The sequence below is a fragment of the Cnephaeus nilssonii genome (assembly GCF_951640355.1).
Source record: "Cnephaeus nilssonii genome assembly, chromosome: 22".
Taxonomy (NCBI): Eukaryota; Metazoa; Chordata; class Mammalia; order Chiroptera; family Vespertilionidae; genus Cnephaeus; species Cnephaeus nilssonii.
In genome coordinates, this window is record NC_137093.1 from 26,749,761 (window position 1) to 26,770,966 (window position 21,206).

The window sequence follows — 21,206 nt, forward strand, 5'->3', positions numbered from 1 at the left end:
CCGTACGGGTATCCTATTAAACTGCATTAAACCCCTAATGAAAATGTATTACTTTGATAAAAAATAAACACACCAAAAACCATGACTGCCAGGTTTCCTGTTCTTTAGAGGGTCTAGACAAATACCGACCGTGTCTGTGGGGGGGCTGTGGTTGGTGTAAGATATAGATTAGGAAGCAGGCACCAAGGCAGCTGAGAACAGAATACAGCAACGGGAACAAAAGGTAGCCAAGTTCGGGAAGGACTTCTATTTCAAAATCTCCAGTAAACACGAGGGGAGTCGCTCTACCTTAACTGCACCATGTCCTGTGGGAACAGACTGAGCCGCTGGGGTGCCCAGGGACCAGTAAGTGACAAACTGGACTAGAATAATTTCAGGGTGCAAGGAAAAGCTATTCCTTTCTTCAAATGGAAAATGGGTTATGGGGCACAGTGATTGCTTATTTATTTGTTTATTATTATTTTTAAACTTTCACCCGAGGATATTTTTCCATATATATAATTTCAGAGAGGAAGAGAGAGATAGAAACATCAATGATGAGAGAGAATCATGGATCGGCTGTCTCCTGCACACCTCTTACTGGGGATTGAGCCATGTGCCCTTGACCGGAATTGAACCCAGAACACTTCAGTCCACAGGCTGACACTCTATCCACTGAGCTAAACCAGCTACGGCTCCATTGATTTTTAGAGAGAGTAGAAGGGAGAGAGAGAGACAGAGAGAAGCATCGATGTGAGAGAGACACAGTGATTGGTTGCCTCCTGCACACCAGGCCAAGGCCTGGGCCGGGGAGGAGCCCGCAACCGAGGTACGTGCCCTTGACCAGAACTGAACCTGGGACCCTTCAGTCTGCAGGCCAGCGCTCTATCCACTGAGCCAAAACTGGTTAGCTAACATTAATCTATAAAATTAAACTGTGGCGATGCTGCACAACGGTGACCATTCTAAAACACACAGAACGGCACACTTTATTATTTATCTTTCAATGGAATTTATTGGGTGACATTGGTGAATAAAACCATACAGGTTTCAATGTGGAGCTCAATAAAACATCATCTGCCCACTGCCTTGTGCGCTCAGCACTCCAAAGAAAGTCTCTTTCTGTCTCCATTTATCCCCCTTTGCCTACCCCTCTCCCCTCCCCCTTCCCCTCCCCACTCCCCCTTTCCCTCTGGCTATCACCACACTGTTGTCTGTGTCTATGTGTTGTTATATTTATGCATGTGTGCGTATATATATACATATATACATATATATGCTGTTTTTGCATAACCTTTCACCTTTTTTTCACCCAGCCCCCCAACCCCCTATTTGAACTGTACACTTGAAATTGATACATTTTATGGTATGTGAATTATATTTTAATAAAGTGGTTTAAGAAATCAATGGCTCGATATGCTAACTTTTAGAGGGGGATAAGTTTATTGAAGGCAGAAACGAGTAATTTCTAAAAAGTTTGTAAAAATAGTCACCACGGGCATTTCCAGCTCTCTTCCCCTCAACTACTAGGAACTCTTCCTATTTTTCAAGCCCCTGAGATCAGCGAGGTGAATTGGGGAGGACAATGTCACTGTTTTTCCGATGAGGGGGTCCTACGCGAGGCAGAGTAGGGGGAGGTAGTCCTTCTACGTGGAAATCTCTGGAAATAGCAGGAAGCAAGTTTGACGCAGGGCAATCTATCCGATGAGCTACATACAAAAATAATTTATTCCCAAATCCTCCTAGTCTATGCACACCCACATATGGAGTCAGCTCACTGGCTTTCTTAAATGATCCACTCTTGCTCCACGGACACAAAGGAACAGCAAACGCTGAAAGTCATGCCTAGAGTTATTGGGTGAAATTAGCAACTGCTTGTCTCCCTGTCGCATCACAACAAACTCCACACGTGAAAGGCCAACGAGGTCCTCCGCTTCATAAATCCCCTGGAGGCTCCGGCGGGGTTCAGGCGAAATAGCCGTGGGCGAAGACGGCCACGGCCAGCAGCAGGATGGCGTTGACGTTCACCACGGTCCTCCAGAAGGGCTTCTCCGACGTGTCCGTCAGCTTCTTCCTCTGGGCTTCTTCCTCCTCTTTGCTCAGCTTGGGGCCTCTCCTCTGCAAACCGCAGAATGCCTCGTAGGCTCTCCTGAAACACCCTGGCGTTTCCCCGGGATCATCTGGACCAAAGAAAGATAAACGAACCATCACAAAGCTCGGGAAATCCGACTCCCGTCAAGGCCGTGCGGTGACGGCAAAGAATGACGACCACTACTCTTATGCCTTAGGAGGAGTATCCCTGAGAAAACACAGATAAATCCGCTTATAGAAGAACTAGAGGCCCAGTGCATGAAATTTATGCACAGGTAGGGTCCCTAGGCCTGGCTGGCGATCAGGGCCGATCGGGGCCTTCCAGCTGCCGGCTGGGGCCTTCCTTCATTCCATGCCACCCCCTGGTGGTCAGCACACATCATAGCAAGCGATGGAACTCCTGGTCTCCCAGTCAAACTCCCAAGGAGACACTTTGCATATTAGCCTTTTATATATATAGATGGAGCCCGGCCGGCGGCGTGGCTCAGTGGTTGAGCGTTGACCTGTGAACCTGGAGGTCATGGTTTGATTCCGGTCAGGGCACATGCCCAGGTTGCAGGCTTTATCCCCAGTAGGGGGCGTGCAGGAGGCAGCTGATCCACGATTCTTTCTCATCATTGATGTTTCTCTCTCTCCCTCTCCCTTCCTCTCTGCAATCAATAAAAATATATTAAGAGAAAAATAGAAAACTTTTGCATAGCATGGAGCCCAATAGACAAAGTCAAACAAGCGACAAGCTGGGGAAAACATTTGCATCTTATATCACACGGGGTGTGATATCCTTAGTAGTAATGAGTTTCTTGACATAGAGAACATCCTACAAACAACACCATGTAAACACACTAGAGCGATACATCAACGGTTCAAAGCAAGAGAGAGAGAGAGTTCTCAAACCAAAGGCAAACCAGACACTACCTTCATCGGCATCATCGGCAGCGTCTTCCCGTCTCTGCTCTTCTGCGTCTAAATCGATTCGCTCCTCTGTCCGGTTCCGAAGAGCCCAGCACAGGCGATACAGCTGCCCAGAGACCACAGACAGGCCCATTCGTGATGAGCGAGTGTTGACAATAACATAACAGTGCGTTTACCGTATAGTGCAAAAAGCCACACAGCGCGGGAAAACACACACAGCAAAGAAAAGGGCTCCTCCCACACTCATTCACAAACACACACCATTTTACATTATTTCTGGCCCGGCCGGCGTGGCTCAGTGGTTGAGCATCGACTTATGAACCAGGAGGTCACGGTTCGATTCCCGGTCAAGGGCACATGCCCAGGGTGCAGGATCCATCTCCATTGTGGGGCGTGCAGGAGGCAGCTGATCAGTGATTCTCTCTTGTCATGGATGTTTCTCTCTCTCTCTCTCTCCGTCATCCTCTCTGACATCAATAAAAATATATTTAAAAAAATAAAAGGAGCATCTAGTTGTTTCTCATTACTCACATGCACATCAGGAATGGGTTTGGTCAGCAGAGAGACTCCCAGGATGACCACGATGGAAACTACGAAGAGAATCATGGCGAAGTACAGGTAGTGCACGCCGCAGATGATTCTGGGACAGTCGCTGGCGGCCAAGCAGGTCCCTGTTCCGTAGGCAAACTCCGCAATCATCCGAAACAGGCCGATCAGCAGCCCGATGATGAGGCCCCAGAAGGCTCCCTGCAAAGGAAGCAAGAACAAAGCCAGGGGGTTCAGAGAAGAGGGGACGCTCATTCTAGGAGGTCATCATTGCCGTCCTTCCTGCTTTCTCCACTGAGAACTACGCATGGCCCTGGCTGGTGTGGCTCAGTGGATAGAGCACCGGCCTCTGGACTGAAGGGCCCTGGGTTCGATTCCCGTCAAGGGCACGTACGGGTTGCAGCTTGATCCCCAGCCCTGGTTGGGGTGCCTACGGGAGGTAACCAATGGATGTGTCTCTCTCACATCGGTGTTTCTCTCTGTCTCTCCCCCTCCTTTCCACTCTCTCTAAAAATCAGTGGAAAGGTATCCTTGGATAAGGATTAACACCACCACCACCAACAACAACAACAAAGAACCGATCCCTGGCTAACCTCTCGGGCAAGGCCAGCACGGCAGGGAAAAGATGCCGATGCGTGGGATTGCTAGTGGCCTGTCTCCCTCCGTGGCCTTGAAACACCATGGCGCTGTTCAATCTCCAACTCGGGGGCGGGGGGGGGGGGGGCACTACAGGTATGCCCCACTTTTCAGAAATTCGCATTATGCGCCACTTGGCCTTCACGAAAGACCTACGTTAGTACCTGTTTTCGCTAACCTTTTATGAAAAAAGTCGAAATGAGCTGTTTTCGGTGAGCCCTTACAGAGGCACATGCAGGGGAGCGATGAGAGTGACCCCCGCCGCCCCCCCCCCCCCCCCCCCCCCCGCAAGCTCCTTCCCCGGAACCACACCCAGCATCTCAGCATCGGGCCGCCTAGCTTTGCGCGGTGTCTGTGAGCGTCTGTGCTTCATCTGGATTTGTTTTGTGAGTCCGTTAGCAAGATGTGTCCTCATGTATCAAAGGCCTGAGAGAGGTAGGGCCCCTCGCTGGTGTGGCTCAGTGGATAGAGCGTCGGCCTGCAGACTGAAGGGTCCTGGGTTTGATTCTGGTCAAGGGCACATGCCCGGGTTGTGGACTGGATTCCCACTAGGGGGCGTGCAGGAGGCAGCCGATCAATGATTCTCTTTCTCTTTCATTATTGATGTTTCTATCTCTCCCTCCCACTCCCTTCCTCTCTGAAATCAATAAAAATAAGTATTTTTTAAAAAAAGTTTTTTAAAAAAGCATAAGAGAGGATATTTTTTGGGGTCTGAAATGCTCAAAAAATTTCCATATAAATCAAGGGTCAATGCCCCTTCACTTTATGCCATTTCGGCTTACGGATAGCGGGGGAAACCTGTACAGTCTACTTTGACCCAAGCTTAAGTTGACCTTGACTTTTATGTTGCACATGGATTCAAAAACGCGTGACTTGTTTTGTAGAATGAACAGAACGATGACTCATGTGTCACAATTTGCAGAGCTGACGGGCCTCGAGTTGTATAAATTGGGTGGAAAGGATGCATTTTCCTCCCAGGGAGAGAAAGATGTGTTTCTCACTCCCGCGGGAAAAACAGTCTCCCACTTCCACGCACCTGTTCATTGACGCGTTTGCAGAAGACGGCGAGCAGGAAGACAGCGGCGATGGGCGGCCCGAGGTAGCTCGAAATGGATTCTATGTAATGAAACAGCTGTCCGTTTTGAGATACTTGTACCAACGGGACCCACAAAATGCTGATGACAATTAATAGGATGATGAACAGCCTGGGAAGCAAACAAAAGGATGGGATTCGTAAGCGGAAGCATCACTGGTATGTCCATTGTGCTTCAGTTCTTGAATTCATTCTTGGGGCCATTCATTGATATTCCCCCCGCCCCCCCCCCAAGAAACTCAAGCTCCTTGACCTCATGCCAGGCCATTGCTTAGGACGATCTGCGAGTAAAATGCCAATAAAGCAATTGCTAGCCTATAATCAGTCCTAATAGCTTCAACGATGAGATTAAGTGTTCATTTATAAAAACAGTTCCAATGTCAGCGTTTGGTTAATAATTCTCTAATGCAGTTCATGCACCATAGCAATTAGAAAAAGAAACGCACAGCACTAGTTCTAAGTAATTATTTGTAGGACTCAGAAAGCAGACTCCTATGTTGGTCTTTTTTTTCCTAGCTTGAGAGAAACTGAGTCAGGACGCACGCTTTAGAATTGAGAATACCCTCCCTCTGTCCCAGCATGCTGAGGTTAACTGGCCAGAAATGCTAATTTGTGTGTTTTTGCTGCTTGAGTACTTTGGCGGGTAGAAGGAATTGGCTAAAATATTGAGATGCAGTAAAAATCTATTCGGTTTTGCTCCTGGGGGTCAGGGAGCAAGACTGATTCATTTTTTAAAAAAACTTCGCCATATTCTTCTGTGCTTGTCATATGAATAAACAAGTAACAATAATTTACGGGACTCTCTGTAAAAGGCCATCGCTGGTCTGTGCTCACCTGAAACAGAAAGGTGGGAGTTGGGAGAACGGGGGACAAGCATTTGGGCGGGAGACTGAGGCACAGGGTCTCATTTAAGCTTTACAAAACGTCTGCAACCTTGCGGTAACTAAGCGTGATAAACCATGGGCGGTCCGAGCACAGGGCCTAGAACACAGTCAAGACTCGAGAAATAACACCTCCCATGGTCATTGCCATCATCACCCGAAAGCAAATGGTGTGACTCCTGTGCTCTCTTATCTTCAGCTGTTTGCTGGCACACGCAGAATAAAATCCAAAGTCCTCTCGCGGCCCGAGTAGCCTGCATGATCTCCCTGAACCCCCACCTTTCCGATCTGTTGCCTATCGCTCTCACGGGCCAACCTCACCTCTCGCTGTCCTCTCACACACGCCCCACACCTGACTGGGGAGGACTTCCGGCAGCACTTACTGCTCCCTCCTCCACATTGAGCCTCGGGGCTCCCCCCGCACTCTCCCCAGGGCTCTGCTCAAATGCCACTTCTTCCGGGAGGACCCCCTGAGCACTGTCTTAAGTTAGTCCCCATCCTTTAATCCTGCTTTAATTTTCTTCCTAGTGTTTTTTAAAATATGTTTTTATTGATTTCAGAGCGGAAGGGGGAGAGAGAGAGAGAGAGAGAGAGAGAGAGAGAGAGAGAGAGAGAGAGAAACATCAATGATGAGAGAGAATTATGGATCGGCTGCCTCCTGCACGCCCTCCACTGGGGATCGAGCCCACAACCCGGGCCTGTGCCCTGACCGGGAATCGAACCTGTGACTTCCTGGTTCCTAGGTGGATGCTCAACCACGGAGCCACGCCGACTGGGCATCTTCCTAGCATTTTTTTTTGTCACCAGATATAGAACATATTTATGATCTATCTTCCCCACAAAGGCATTAAATCCCATGAAGCATGACATTATTTTTCATATATATGCCATTTTTTTTTCATATTTGTATTCTGGGAGATAGTAGGCATTTGATAAGAAAGAGAGGAAAAGAGAAACTCATTAACTGATCATTGAGACTTAGAAGGGATTCATAGCCAAGATCGTTGCCCCATCAGTGGACTACTGCATCCTGGACCTACTGAATTCCAGCCCAACGCTCTTTCTACCACAGAAACACAGCGGCCTTCCTGGTCTTCCTCTCCGGGAGCTTTTATCCAGAGCCACGATCTGGACCAACCGAGCCCTTGGAATTTTCCCAGGTGCTGCATTTACCAAAGCGATTGTTACTACTGTCAGCAACGCACCATCTTTTAAAGAGGGGGTTCGTTTCTCTTGTCACCCCGTTTTTAAAGAATGCAGTTGGCAAACTCATCTGGAGTAGTGTGTGGAGGTCCCTAATCTGTTACTTCCTGCCTGTGATATGCATGGAAACTTCTAGAGATGATGCCTTAACCTGTGAGAGCAGATGGAAACTTTATACCCCCATGAAAGACCTTGATGGGATTTCACGAAGATGTGGTTGGGAGCGGGTGTGAGGGGAGGAGGAAAGAGACCATCAGAGGCATTTGAAAAGCTGAAAGAGCAACTATTTCCTTGGAAAGTATGGCCCCAAATTTCGTATCTGGAAAGAGAGAGAGTTGGGTTCAATGTCCTCTCATGTCCCTTTCCCCCCTCTAGAACTCTATGAGTGGTTTCTCTGAGCCCCAACATGAGGTGGCTCTATGTCACGTCTATGTCTCTACCTTTCCAGAGAAATTTAAGGCAGAAACCGGGGTTCTCTCACCGGCCAGCTATGAGGAGCTCTCTCTCCGAGGCCTGCTTCCGGATCTTGGTGTAGAGGTCCATGGTGAAGAGGGTGCTGGCGCTGTTGAAGATGGAGGTCAGGGAGCTCATGAGAGACGCCAGCATGACGGACAGCATCAGGCCTCGCAGCCCTGCGGCCGGAAGTGGAGACAACCACGCGTTAGGAGCCGGATGCCATGAGCTGTGATCACCTTGCCAAACCAGAGGGCTGTTGGAAGGTAACAGTGTCACGCGGACCGTTTCCTAACTCATGTGCCCACGAATACGTGCCATCGTGTAGCACTTTCTGCATATTTCCTGGTGATCGGAGAATAATCCAGTAGAGAATTTTAGTTCTAAATACAAATTTAGAGCTTACTTGCTGGAACCTAAATTTGGAAGACAGGAAACAGTGTGGTGCCATCTTTTTTTTTTTTTTTTTTTTTTTTGAGCTGTTGGCTTCCTGATAAATAGTTAACGTCTAGTTCTCTGTGTTTATAAGCTCATGGCTATGCAACTCTTTAAATTATAACTTAAAATAATTTATTGATTTCACAGAGGGAGAGAGAGAGAGAGAGAGAAACACCGATGATGAGAGACATTCACTGATCAGCTGCCTCCTGCATGCCCAGCACTGGAGACTGAGTTGGCTGGGCTAAATGAGAACTTCTATTTCACGTTATTTTGTCTTAGTTTCAGGGGTATGGCACAGTGGTCAAATCATCACAGAGTGCTCCCCCTGTATTCCCAGTACCCAGCGGGCACCATTCCGAGTCATCGCAATGTTATTGACTTTATTCCTTACGCTGAGCTTTGCATCCCTGGGACTGTTTCATAACCACCTGTTTGTGCTTCTTCATCCCTTCACCTTTCCCTCACCCAGTCCCTCAACCCCCATCCTCTCTGGCAGCCATCCGTCTGTCCTCTGTATCGCTGCGTCTGTTTCTGTTTTGTTTGGTTGTTTATTTTGGGCTACGAAGCTCTTTTATGGACAAATCTATCATTTAAATGATCATGATTATCTTGAATCTTAGGGAGTAAGGATTCTTCTAATAGGGGTTATATTTGGTAGCCTATGGAAGAGATGTCTAAGAAATGTCTGACGAAGACAACTGAATTAATGGAAGAAAGAATTATTGACAAATGAAATTTGCATGTATTTAAGGTGTATCAAGCTAATTAACCCAGTCATCACCTCACATAGTAACTAATATCTTGTTTTGTTGTGAGAATACTTGAGATCTATTTTCTTAGTAAATTTCAAGCACACAAGACATTATTATTAACTGCAGTCTTTATGCTGGAGTCTCCAGAACTTATCCATATCATCACCGAACGCTTGTACCCTTTGACCAATATCTTCCTATTTCTGCATTCCCCATCCGCTGGCAACCTCCATTCTACTTCTCTATTTCTTTAGACTCCACATAGAAGTGACATCGTGCAGTATTTGTCTTTGAGAGAGACACATCGATGGGTTGCCTCCCACACTCACTGGGAGCAGTGACTGGGGGCAGGGATGGAACCTGCAACCCAGGTACGTGCCCTAAACTGGGACTCAAACCTGAGACCCTCTGGCTCCTAGGCCGATGCTCTAACCATTGAGAAACACTGGCCAGGGCTCATCACACTTTCTTTACCCATTTACCTGGGCAGGACGTTTTCTTACCGTCAGGCATCAGTTCCATCACCAGCATTGGGTAGGCGTAGTTCGTGCAGCCGACTTCAGTGCCACAGTGTTTCACACACTCAGAGGGAACAACACAGGCCACCTTCTCTGAAGAGGAAGCCAGATAAGTGGGTTCAGTGAGTGGGGCCCAGACAGGTAGGATCTACCACCATTGGCCGCAGTGACAAGTTGTAAGGTCATGAGTTAGAGGAAGGATGTTTGCCTGGAAACTGAGGCTCAACTTCGAACTGCGTACAATCGATCTGCTTCCTCTTTGGCTAGAACACACCTTTCGAAGTGTCATGGCTGTAGCTCCCCTGGCACTGGCCTGCGGGGCAGGCTCTGCCTTAGGATGTGGCCCAGCTGGAGCATGAGAGCATTAGAGGGAGCGACCCCTCCTCCAGGAAAGCCACAAAAGCATACGTCCTCCCCGGAGCACAGATCACACAACAGCAGCACAAAGCTCGGGCAGCTGGCCCTGTGTGCCATCATTCAGTCCCGTGTCTTTCTCCCACATCCAAGAAGAGGGGCCCCTTGTGATGTTGGGGTGACTGCCCCTGGTGGGATGATGCCTCATTCATTGTGGCAGTTGCACGATACCTTGCTGATATTTTAGCTAAAATGACATTATGAAAACAGATAGAAAAATTGGACATAAACAGTCACCCAGAATACTACCGCCTTCGCACATGAGCTTCTCTTAGTTGATTATTCCTTTCTAATCCCTTTCCGGAGAGAAATGTGCTTATTGCACAATTTATCATTGTTGAGGTGATATTTTATCGTCTGCTGTTTACACCCAACAGAATGACGCCAGCATTGTCCCAAGTTTTGAGAGAGTGAACGATCCTCTCTTTGGCTCCTCCCTCCTTGTTGGGTATCTATCCGTTCTTTATTGCTACCGACAACACTCTAACGCTGCAATAAGCAGGCATGCCGGTCACGTGATGCTCATCTTCACAGGTTTTCAGGTAAATAAACACGTTTTCTCCATGCCCCGTTGAGAAAACATGGAGTGAGCGTAGTGCTAGCTGATGGATTGCCCAGTAAACACCAGCGGTCCCGGATTAGGCAAGAAATATTCTGCTATGTTTCCTTGACTCCTCATAATACTTTTTTTTTTTTTAAAGAAAAGATGGCAGTTTTTATTTCTTTCTTTCTTTCTTTCTTTCTTTATTTATTTATGTTAATCCTCACAGAAGGATATTTTTCCATTGATTTTTAGGGAGAGTGGAAGAGAGAGGGAAAGACAGAGAGAAACATCGATGTGAGAGAAACACATCAATTAGTTGCCTCCTGCACATGTCCCAACCAGGGCCCGGGCTGGGGAGGAGCCTGCAACCAAAGTACATGCCCTTGACCAGGATCGAACCCGGGACCCTTTGGTCTGCGGGCCGACGCTCTATCTGCTGAGCCACACCGGCTCAGGCATAATAAAGATTTTTAAGGGAGATTTTCAACACTGGTAGTTACTCTCAGCTGACCTAAAACATCTTAAAACCACAGTTTGTAATTCAAGCATCAATGATGAGACCTTACGGACGCAGGACTTGCCTGTGTACAGGATGCGGCTGATCATCCCTGGCATCACCATGAGGAACATGGGCAGCAGCTTCAGGTACCCGCACATGATGCAGGCGGCCTTCACGTGAGACATGTCCTTGCCGGACAGGCAGCGCTGCACAATGACCTGCCGGGAGAACACGCCTCGTCATGGGACAACCGGAGGCCGCGTCGCAGGAGGGCGCGCCTCCTCAGGGATTAGCGTGCCCATAGGAAGTGGGGCGAGGGCGAGAGAAGAGTGAGCTCTGGAGTAAAATCCGCATTTGGATCCCTGCTTCTCCTACAGGAGCATTCGACTTCTGCGAGTTTCAGGTTTCTCATCTGTGAATAGGGTTCTTTCTTTCTTTTTTTATAAAAAAAGTATATTTATGTTGACTACAGAGGGGAAGGGAGAGGGAGAGAGAGAGATAGAAACATCCATGATGAGAGAGAATCATTGATCAGCTGCCTCCTGCACGTCCCTCACTGGGGATCGAGCCTGTAACCCAGGCATGTGTCCTGACCGGAATCGAACCTGTGACCCCTCAGTCAGCAGGCTGACGCTCTACCCACTGAGCCAAACCGGCTAGGGCAAAGTGTTTGACTTTTTAAATGGTGAAACTAGATGATTTTCTAGGAGAAGAAAAAGAACAACATAAAGGTATTCACACATACACTCAGTCACACACACACACACACACACACACACACACACACTCAGTCACACACACACACACACACTCAGTCACACACACACACATTCAGTCACACACACACTCAGTCACACACACACACATTCAGTCACACACACACACACTCAGTCTCACACATACACACACTCAGTCACACACACACACATTCAGTCACACACACACACACTCAGTCTCACACACACACACAGTCACACACACACACACACACGCACATGCACATGCACACGCACACACACACGCTTTACCTGGTCTGTGCACCAGTACCACGCAGCCACGATGGTCATTCCTATGATCATTCCTGGCCACGGAATGTCCCCGGTGACAGCGTCTCGGAAAATGTGGAAGGAGTCTGGCCGAGGGGTGTAGCACGCGGGGCTGATGGTCAGGTTGTCGCCTTCGACTATGGTCGGGATGGCATGCATATACTTCTCCATAAAACTCTCGTAGCCTCCGACTTCGGCAAATGCTGCAACGGCATCGGCCACAAGACAATGTCCCACAGAAACGTAAGACCCCCAGTTTCCCTAACGACCCCGAGTGGTGGGAGGACTCCAGCACCGCTGATCAGCCTGGTCGTATTCTCAGGATCCTTCTCTCGGGACCCACAGCCCCATGACTTCCACCCCCACGGCTCTGTTCCCACGGCCATCACTCACCAAAGCCCATGAGGATGAAGGAGCCTATGAGCATGATGATGGTCTGCAGGGTGTCTGTGTAAATAACCGAGGCCAAGCCCCCTGGGGAGGGAAGAAAAGGAGCCAGGATGTTTGACTCAGGTGCCTGCCCCTACTTGCCTTCACCTTTAGGATCTCTTCTACCCAAACCCCGGCCATGACTCAGCGGAAAACAGTCACAAGCTCCTGGCTGGGCCACCAGCTCCTGGCGGCACCATTATCTCCTTGGAAGGCGTGTCTCTCATTGTCCTTCTGTCTTCCTCGCCGTGCCTCGACTCAACGTTTCATGAATTATGGTAGAGTTCTACCTTTGTGTGCGCTTTTAGATATGAAGTAGGGGGCCAGGCCATGTTTTAATATCTTGAAAATCTCCCATAACAATCCCTCAATTTCCTCTAACACGGGGTACCTGCTCTAAAAGCCTGGGCGAAGCCATTTTTGTTCTACCGTTGGAACATGTCCTTGTTTCATTAGTGCAGCGGTCGGCAAACTCATTAGTCAACGGAGCCAAATATCAACAGCACAACGATTGGAATTTCTTTGGAGAGCCAGATTTTTTAAACTTAAACTTCTTCTCACGCCACTTCTTCAAAATAGACTTGTCCAGGCCGCGGTATTTTGTGGAAGAGCCCCAACTCAAGGGGCCCAAGAGCCGCATGTGGCTCGCGAGCCGCGGTTTACCGACCACTGCATTAGTGGAATACCATACAATACTGTTGACCTGCATTTTGCTGCAATGTCGTAGAACCACCACCACCAATAACAACTTCTCTTTCAACTCCAGACTCCCTGGGCTCTGAGCCGTCAGAGTCAGAAAGGGAAACCCAGCATTTCTTTCATGAGAGAGTCGCGGGGAAACAAGATTGCGCCTGCACACAGGAGAGCCATGCCCTCACTCTCACTTATTCTGAGACGCATGCTCATTGCATCACGTGGTTCCGGAACTGTCTGGATGGTGCGAGCTTTTACCTTTTTCTTTATTTTTTTTTCCAGCTGAGCCGGGAGAGTTCACTCTGCATAAGGGAGTGTGCAGGAGACACCCCACCAATGTGTTTGGTTCATGGAAACCTGTTTGGATCGCTGCCACATACCTTCTCCCCACAATCAACCCGCCGTTCCAGTCCCCCCTTTCTGATGCTGCCCTTCAAGGCCGCCCTCATGCTCCAGTATTCATCTGGGCCCTGTTTTGGGTTTGCCACTCTCATGTTTGAGCTGCTATTTCATCCTGGTCTCCCATGGGTAGGATGCACTGAATTCCAGATGCCAGTCTGGGTACGCGACACGTCGCTGAGCCCAAGAGCGTTTCCCTGTCCCACCCGTCACCGCGTTAGCCTCCGTCAGGGTGATCAGCACTGAGGCCGAGGGCCCGCGTTCCCAGCTCTGTGTGTGTTCCCAGCTCTGACGCTCAGGGCGGGAATGAAGGGATGGCCCCGCCTCGGCGGTGACAAGGCTGACGTGGAGGTTGCTCGCTGCCGGTCGGGGTGACGCGAGCAGGAGAGAGCAGGGCTGAGCTGAGCACGCAGTGGACTCACCAGTGATGGTGTAGATGGCGGTGATCGCCAAGAGGATGAAGATGGCCAGGTAAAGGTCCAAGCCCAGGGCCAGCTTGATGAATATGGCTCCAGAGAATATGTCTGACTGTAAGGGGACAGGCAGGTCCCTCAGCCCATAGCCTCAACCTCTCTCTCTTTTTTTAAAGTATATTTTTATTGATTTCAGAGAGGGAGGGAGGGAGAGGGAGAGATAGAAACATCAATGATGAGAGAGAATCATGGATGGGCTGCCTCCTGCATGCCCCCTATTGGGGATCGAGCCGGCAACCCAGGCCTGTGCCCTGACTGGGGATCAAACCCGGGACCCTTCAGCCAGCAGGCGGATGTTCTATGCACTGAGCCACACCGGCCAGGGCTCTGCATTGATTTTTTAGGAGAGAGCTGAAGGGAGGGGGAGAGACACAGAGAGAGACATGCACATTGATTGGTTGCCCCGCCACCGTACAAGCCCCAATCGGGGTCAGGGAACGAGCCTGCAACCGAGGTACGTGCCCTTGACTGGATTCGAACCCGGGACCCTGTGGTCCACGGACCGATAAGCCACACTGGCTCGGGCTCTGGTTAAATGCTTAACTCCTTAACCACATGGTGAACTCCTAGTGCACAGGGATCCTCACTCCCCCGGCACAGAGCGCCGCATGGGCAGGAAGTTCTGGGAGATCTCGCGCTGCGCCAGGCAGCCTCAGGCGCCGCTCAACAGACAGCCATCCCGGGAGCGGCCTAGACTGGGCACCCGAGGCCGTGACCTCATGAGTCACTGATGGGCCAGCAGCAAGCCATCACTCTCTGTTCTCTGCAAGTGCTGCTGACTCTTCAAACTCCTCTCTGCCTTCCTCCGAGATTGTCTCCAAGGAATTTAATTAAAACACACACACACACACACACACACACACACACACAACAACAACAACAACAACTTTAGACACTTTCAACACGTATTTGTGAAGTATATTTTGTAGGGGCAGCCTTAGATTAAAGAAAATAAATAAATAAGGGCCCCGGCTGGTGTGTTCAGTTGGTTGGGTGCTGTCCTGTGCACCTAGAGGCTGCCGGTTCGATTCCCGGTCCAGGGCACAGGCCCGGGCTGCGGGTTCGATCCCCAATGTGGGGCGTGCAGGAGGCAGCGGATCCATGATTCTCTCTCATCACGGATGTTTCTCTCTCCCTCTCCCTTCCTCTCGGAAAGCCATACAAATATATATATATTTTTAAAGAGCAGTCTTGCAAAGCTTAACGCGCCAGGAGCAGGGAACTCACCGAGATCCTCAAAGCCACGCAGATGAAGAGGGAGAGGACGGAGAGGTAGATCTGGAGTCGCTTCCCGCCGAAGCGCTTCTTGAGGTATTCGGGCATGGTCATCACCTGCGGACACACCGGCAGGGGCTCACCGGCGCTCCCAGCACATCCGGGTCACTCCACACGCACTGAGCACACGGGGGTGGGGGGGTGGGGGGGCTTGTGCGGGGTGGGCGCCTTGGGAATCGAGGGGAGGGAGGCATCCTCTCGGGAAAGCAGCTAGGCCGGTGGACACGGGCGCTGGGATGGGACCACCTTGGGACAGGCTCCCGGCGCCGACACGGACTAGAAATGTCACGCTGAGCGAGTGGCCCTCTCTCTGGACTCCGCTCCTCTCCTCTGGAAAGTAGGGTTTTCCTAGGACGGCGGATGGGAAATACCCACGCCGCCGCCTAATGCACAGCCAACGCTCAGTGGGTAATGTCTATGATTTCCACCCAAACGGTGGCAGTCCAGTTAAAACGTTACTTGCAGCCTAGCCGGGTGCAGCTCAGCGGTTGTGCGTCGACCTAGGAACCAGGAGGTCAGGGTTCGATTCCTGGTCAGGGCACATGCCCGGGTTGCAGGCTCAATCCCCAGTGTGGGGCGTGCAGAGGCAGCTGATCCATGATTCTCTCTCATCATTGATGTTTCTCTCTCCCTCTCCCTTCCTCTCTGAAATCAGTAAAAAATATGTTAAAAAAACAAACAAACAAAAAGGCCCGGAGAGACGGAGCAGGCGGAAGGGAAGCCACCGGAGCTGCGGTACATCCCATGCCTCAGCACAAGGAGAAACCGCTTTGCACGTGTCAGAACAGCACGGATCCGGAGGAAGGAAAACGCCCCGAGTGGGCGAGGACGTGGGCGAAGGGAGCCCAGGCAGCAGGAAGGCCAGGGAGTGGCGGGCAGCACGCAGTGGATTGGGGCCGTCGGAAGCCCGGAGACCCGGGGACAGACCTGGGGACAAAGGGTCTCCCCCAGGTGTCCCACCCACTGAGCAGGGAGGATGAGCAGGTAAACGGGTGCCGGCCAGGCGTGCCCAGCCCCCGGGTACTCACGCCCGCCTTGATGTAGATGGGGACGAAGAACCAGCCGAGCACCAGCAGCAGCAGCAGGGCCTGCGGGCAGCCGAGCGGAGGGCCGGCGTCAGAGAGGCCTGGCCTGGCCTGGGGCCGCGGCGTCCCACGGCCTCGGGGTCAGAGAAGAAAAGGCGGCCGGTCCTCCCTTCCTGTCCCCGCCGGGACCTCACTTACGTTCCACTCGAAGACGGCGGTGGCGATGCCCGAGGCCGCCCCGGTGCCCGCCAGCCCCACGAAGTGGCCGCTGCCGATGTTGCTGGCGAAGAGGGAGGCGCCCATCTGGAAGCCAAGGGCACAGACGCGGTCAGAGCTCACGGACGCCAAGCAGGCCTCCTGCCCACGGGGAAACGGCCAGGCTTCCCCCACCCCTCAGGCCCGGAGCCGGCCAACTACCGCCCGGGGCCGACCCCGGGTTCCGTATGGCTGGTGAGCCAAAAACATTTCTTCTGTGTTTGAACGGTTAACAAAAAAAAATCTAGCCCAGCAGCGGGCACGGCTCAGTGGTTGAGTGTGTTGACCTATGAACCAGGAGGTCACAGTTCGATTTCCACCCGTCAAGACACGTGCCCGGGTTGTGGGCTCGATCTCCAGTAGGGGGCGTGCAGGAGGCAGCTGATCCATGATTCTCTCTCATCATTGATGTTTCTCTCCCTCTCCCCCCCCCCCCCCCTCTCTCTCTCTCTCTCTCTCTCTCTCTCTCTCTCACACACACACACACACACACACACACACACACACTTCATCTCCCGGGAGCTCTGCCCACTCACCGGCCACCAGACCATGTCCCGGCCAGCCAGGAAGAAGCCCCCAACGGTGCCCCGGTTGGTCCTCAGCATGGCCTGCGCGGAGGGAAGACAATGGGGGGGTGGGATATCTGTAACACTGCCCACAACACAAAGCAGGAAAACGCTGTGGGTGAGGGTCTCTGGAGCTGTGAGTGTGGAAGGAAATCTGTGGCCTCCAATCCGTTACCAAAGAAAGAAGGAGCACCAGCGAATTAAGCGTCCAACTCAACCGTGGTAGAAAGTGGGAAAATAACGAAGGGAAATGAGAGCAGTGAGATAAGAAAAACAAGGTCGCCCGGCCGGTGTGGCTCAGTGGTTGAGCATCGACCTAGGAACCAGGAGGTCACGGTTCCACTCCTCGTCCGGGCACAGGTCCGGGTTGCGGGCTCGATCCCCAGTAGGGGGCGTGCAGGAGGCAGCCGATCCATGATTCTCTCTCATCATGGATGTTTCTCTCTCTCCCTCGCCCTTTCTCTCTGAAATCAATAAAATATATATATATATTTTAAAAAACAAACTATGCCCTTATTCAATCTGCCTTGTGCTGGAGATGCTGAACAGATGAAGCCTGGAGCTCCCAGGGCTGGCCCCGTGCACGGGGTGGGGTGAGGAGAAGAAAGTAAGCCAGGGTCAGCATTATTGATGCCGCATACAAGAAAATGATTCTGCCCTGGCTGGTGTGGCTCAGTGGATAAAGCCTTGGCCTGCAGACTGAAGGGTCCCAGGTTCAATTCCAGTCAAGGGCATGTGCTTGGGTTGCAGGCTCAATCCCCAGTGTGGGGTGTGCAGGAGGCAGCCAATCCATGATTCTCTCTCATCATTGATGTTTCTCTCTCTCCCTCTCCCTTCCTCTCTGAAATCAATAAAACAATATTTTTTTAAAAAAGAACATGATTCTGAGAGGCGGACAATGACATCTGGGACAGCTGGGACTGTTCCCTCAGCGTCGTCACTTTTCCCTCCCTTAGATGTGTGACCCCAAGCCATGCGCCCACCCCAGACCCCCACTGGGCTCCTACGTACCCACAGCCCGACGGCCATCACCACCACGAAGTAGATGACAATGACGGAGATGTCGGCGGCGTTCCGGATGCGCTCTGACATCTCGGGGGGGCCCGGGGTCCCGGTCACGGCGCTGGGGCTCACGGTGCTGGCCATGGCTGCGGGCGGTACTGTCCCCATGCCCGGGAGGGGCCCTTTCCTTATATGAGCTCTGGGTTAATGATCAGCCTCGAGCAGGTGGGGCGCGTTATCAGCACCAGCTCCTGGGCACGGGACCTTTACACCTTCCCTCGGATGCCCTGAGACCCCGGCCCTCCGGCGGTCAGTGCTGGTCGGATGGAGTGTGGGAATGAGGGCGAGAACTGGAGGTGCAGAGTGGGGTGTTCCCTGCGTGGAAAGGCAGGGTCCGCAAGAAGATGTGACCAGGTGGGGTGAGGCTTAGGGAGCGGTGACGGGGGACCAGGAGGAGGAGGACAGAGGTGAAAGGGCCAGAAAAGAATCAGGAGGGACAGGAGGTAAGAGTCCCTTACAGATCAGATAAGATTCCTGACCAAGGAATTATAACCTTTGAAAGTGAAACTGCCTGGTCGGCATGGCTCAGGGGTTGAGCATCCACCTAGGAACCAGGAGGTCACGGTTCCATTCCCGGTCAGGGCACGTGCCCGGGTTGCGGGCTTGATCCCCAGTAGGGGGGCGTGCAGGAGGCAGCCGATCCATGAGTCTCTCTCATCATGGATGTTTCTAGCTCCCCCTCTCTCTTTCTTTCTCTCCCTTCCTCTCTGAAATCAATACAAAAAAATATTTTTTTAAAAAAGAAAGTGAAGTTAATTATGCAATCCATATTCTTCTGGAACAAGTAATCTAAATTGGCTTCAATGACACAGCACGAAAAGGTGTAAGGAAAGAGGTAAACCGAGGGGAGAACGGACAGGCCCCTGTGGTCACGACTGCATATGCCTAACAGCAGAAGCACCTTCCCTGTGCCATCTTGGTTTCTCCTGGGCCTGAGCCCAGCTGAGGAGTTTCTCCCGCCCTTTTTATTTCTCCCCCGGCGAAAACCTGTAATGACCCTCCCTGCCCACTTCCGAGATTAGATCCTAATGCAGCGGTCCCGGGAGGAGCCTTCGAATGCTGCCACATCCCGGTGAAGTAGGCTTATGGTCCCATTCAGCTCGTTGGTTTATTAGACTTGATGTCTGATCCCCTCTGCTCCCTTCCTTTACGAATATCTAGCTCCCCGTGCTAACAAGATGGGAAGTGGTTATTATGCGGATCTGTTAGGATCCTGTGCCCAGGATGGGCTGACTCATGGTGGGTGTCAGGGTGTCAGGGTGCCAGGGACAACATCTTCTGTATGAGGAGGAGCAGCAACGAAGAAACATGGTGTGGCCCAGCAACAAAAGCCTCCAAGAAACGTGAAACCCAGAAATCTGAGAAACTAGAGGCCCGGTGCACAAAATTTGTGCACGGGTAGGGTCCCTAGGCCTGGCCAGCGATCGGGGCTGGCCGGGACCTTCCTTCATTCTGCACTGTCTTCACGAGGCATGCGGCCCATGGGCCGCGAGTTTGACGTGCTTGCTCTACACTATTTGATGTCTCTTTCCATCTGACCACCTTGCTCCACCTCCTCATTTTTCTCGATTTGTCCACCAGCAGGACCACCGGTCTCCATACAAACCCAGGTCACCGTCCCCTCCTGCCCGTTGCCTGCGCTGTTCAAGTCTTTGTTCCTAGAGCCTTCTGCACGCTCACCTCACTGCAGCCTAGGCCGCACTGCATGCTGGTCATTATTTCCGCCTCTCTTTCGCCTAAACATCTAGAAACACCTCCGTTGTAAAGGATGTGTGTTAATGCCAATGACCCCGGGGCACTAAAGGACATGGTCCACAGATGTGTCTGGAATGACCATGACCAGCCCCTCAGGCCAGCGCCATTAACATTATTTCCACGGAGAAACGGAAGTTCTGCCGGTGGGCAGCAGGCGGTGCTGTGGCTCTCACCCAGTGTGGGCACAGAGGGCGCGGGCCGCTGTGAAATCGCCCACCTGTTCCAGGGCGGGGGCCTGGGGGCCTGGGTTTGCCGATGTGCACTCAGCGGCAGTGTCCTCTGTGGGTGGGACAGAGTCTCCCGCTCACAGGTCTGTGGAAGGTGCCAGCAGCTGCTTCCTTCCTAGACCCTCCCAGGGGGCAAACTCTGAGCCACACCCATCAGCCCCCTCTGCCTACAGAGCTTAGCTGCAGACCTCAGCCGGTCCGTCAGGTGGAGCAAAGAGCTCCAGGGCCGGAAACAGATTTCCCAGAACAGCCCCCGCCCACCTGAGGTCCCTGAAGCCATAAGAGATGCGGGCAGAGGCCCAGTCCCAGCTCAGGGGACCCAGAAGGGCTGTGAGCACCATGGCCTGGACTCCTCTCCTCCTGCTGCTCCTCGCTCTCTGCACAGGTAGGACAGGCCTCGGGGACACAGAGCAGCCACACAGTCTGTGTCACTCTCCCTGACTCAGAATTTCAGGCAACTACACTCGGGTCCCGGCCCCAGTAACCACCTGTGTCTGTGTCTGCAGGGTCCCTCTCCCAGCCTGTGCTGACCCAGCCGCCCTCCCTCTCTGCATCTCTGGGAGCCACAGCCAGACTCACCTGCACCCTGAGCAGTGGCTCCAATGTTGATGGATACAGGATATACTGGTACCAGCAGAAGCCAGGGAGCCCTCCCCGGTATCTCCTGTACTACCACTCAGACTCTAATAAGGACCAGGGCTCCGGGGTCCCCAGCCGCTTCTCTGGATCCAAAGACGCCTCGGCCAATGCGGGGCTCCTGCTCATCTCGGGGCTGCAGCCTGAGGACGAGGCTGACTATTACTGCGCTACATACCATAGCAGTGGGGGCAGCTTTCGTTACCCACAGTGTCTCAGAGGACGAGGAAGTGAGACAAAACCCCTGGGCCCAGAGGTGATTACTGTCTGCCCTTGGGTGTCAATCTCAGGAGCCCACCCAGCGCCCCCTCATCAGCAACAGGCCCGCCCGTCCCCCAGGGAGTGACAAGGGTCTCAGGAGCCTGTGCCGGGGCCAGGGGCCGAGACCAGCGTGTGTTTCCTG

General features: G+C 51.9%; 1 protein-coding gene across 2 annotated transcripts; it reads right to left on the reverse strand.

The window, feature by feature from the left end:
- Window positions 1-1,944: 1,944 nt before the first annotated feature.
- LOC307094111 (solute carrier family 5 member 4) lies at window positions 1,945-18,269 on the reverse strand (the record flags this gene model as incomplete). 2 transcript variants are annotated; one of them, XM_079762663.1, is made up of 15 exons in its annotated part: window positions 1,945-2,159; window positions 2,986-3,088; window positions 3,514-3,729; window positions 5,201-5,369; window positions 7,823-7,973; window positions 9,491-9,598; window positions 11,045-11,180; window positions 11,991-12,211; window positions 12,402-12,482; window positions 13,952-14,057; window positions 15,230-15,334; window positions 16,306-16,365; window positions 16,501-16,605; window positions 17,094-17,165; window positions 18,135-18,269. In XM_079762663.1, the coding sequence occupies 15 exons, from the start codon at window positions 18,267-18,269 to the stop codon at window positions 1,945-1,947; spliced, it is 1,983 nt and encodes a 660-aa protein (XP_079618789.1). The 2 variants fall into 2 exon arrangements, with proteins under 2 accessions (XP_079618789.1, XP_079618788.1); XM_079762662.1 differs by having other exon boundaries at window positions 2,983-3,088.
- Window positions 18,270-21,206: the final 2,937 nt, after the last annotated feature.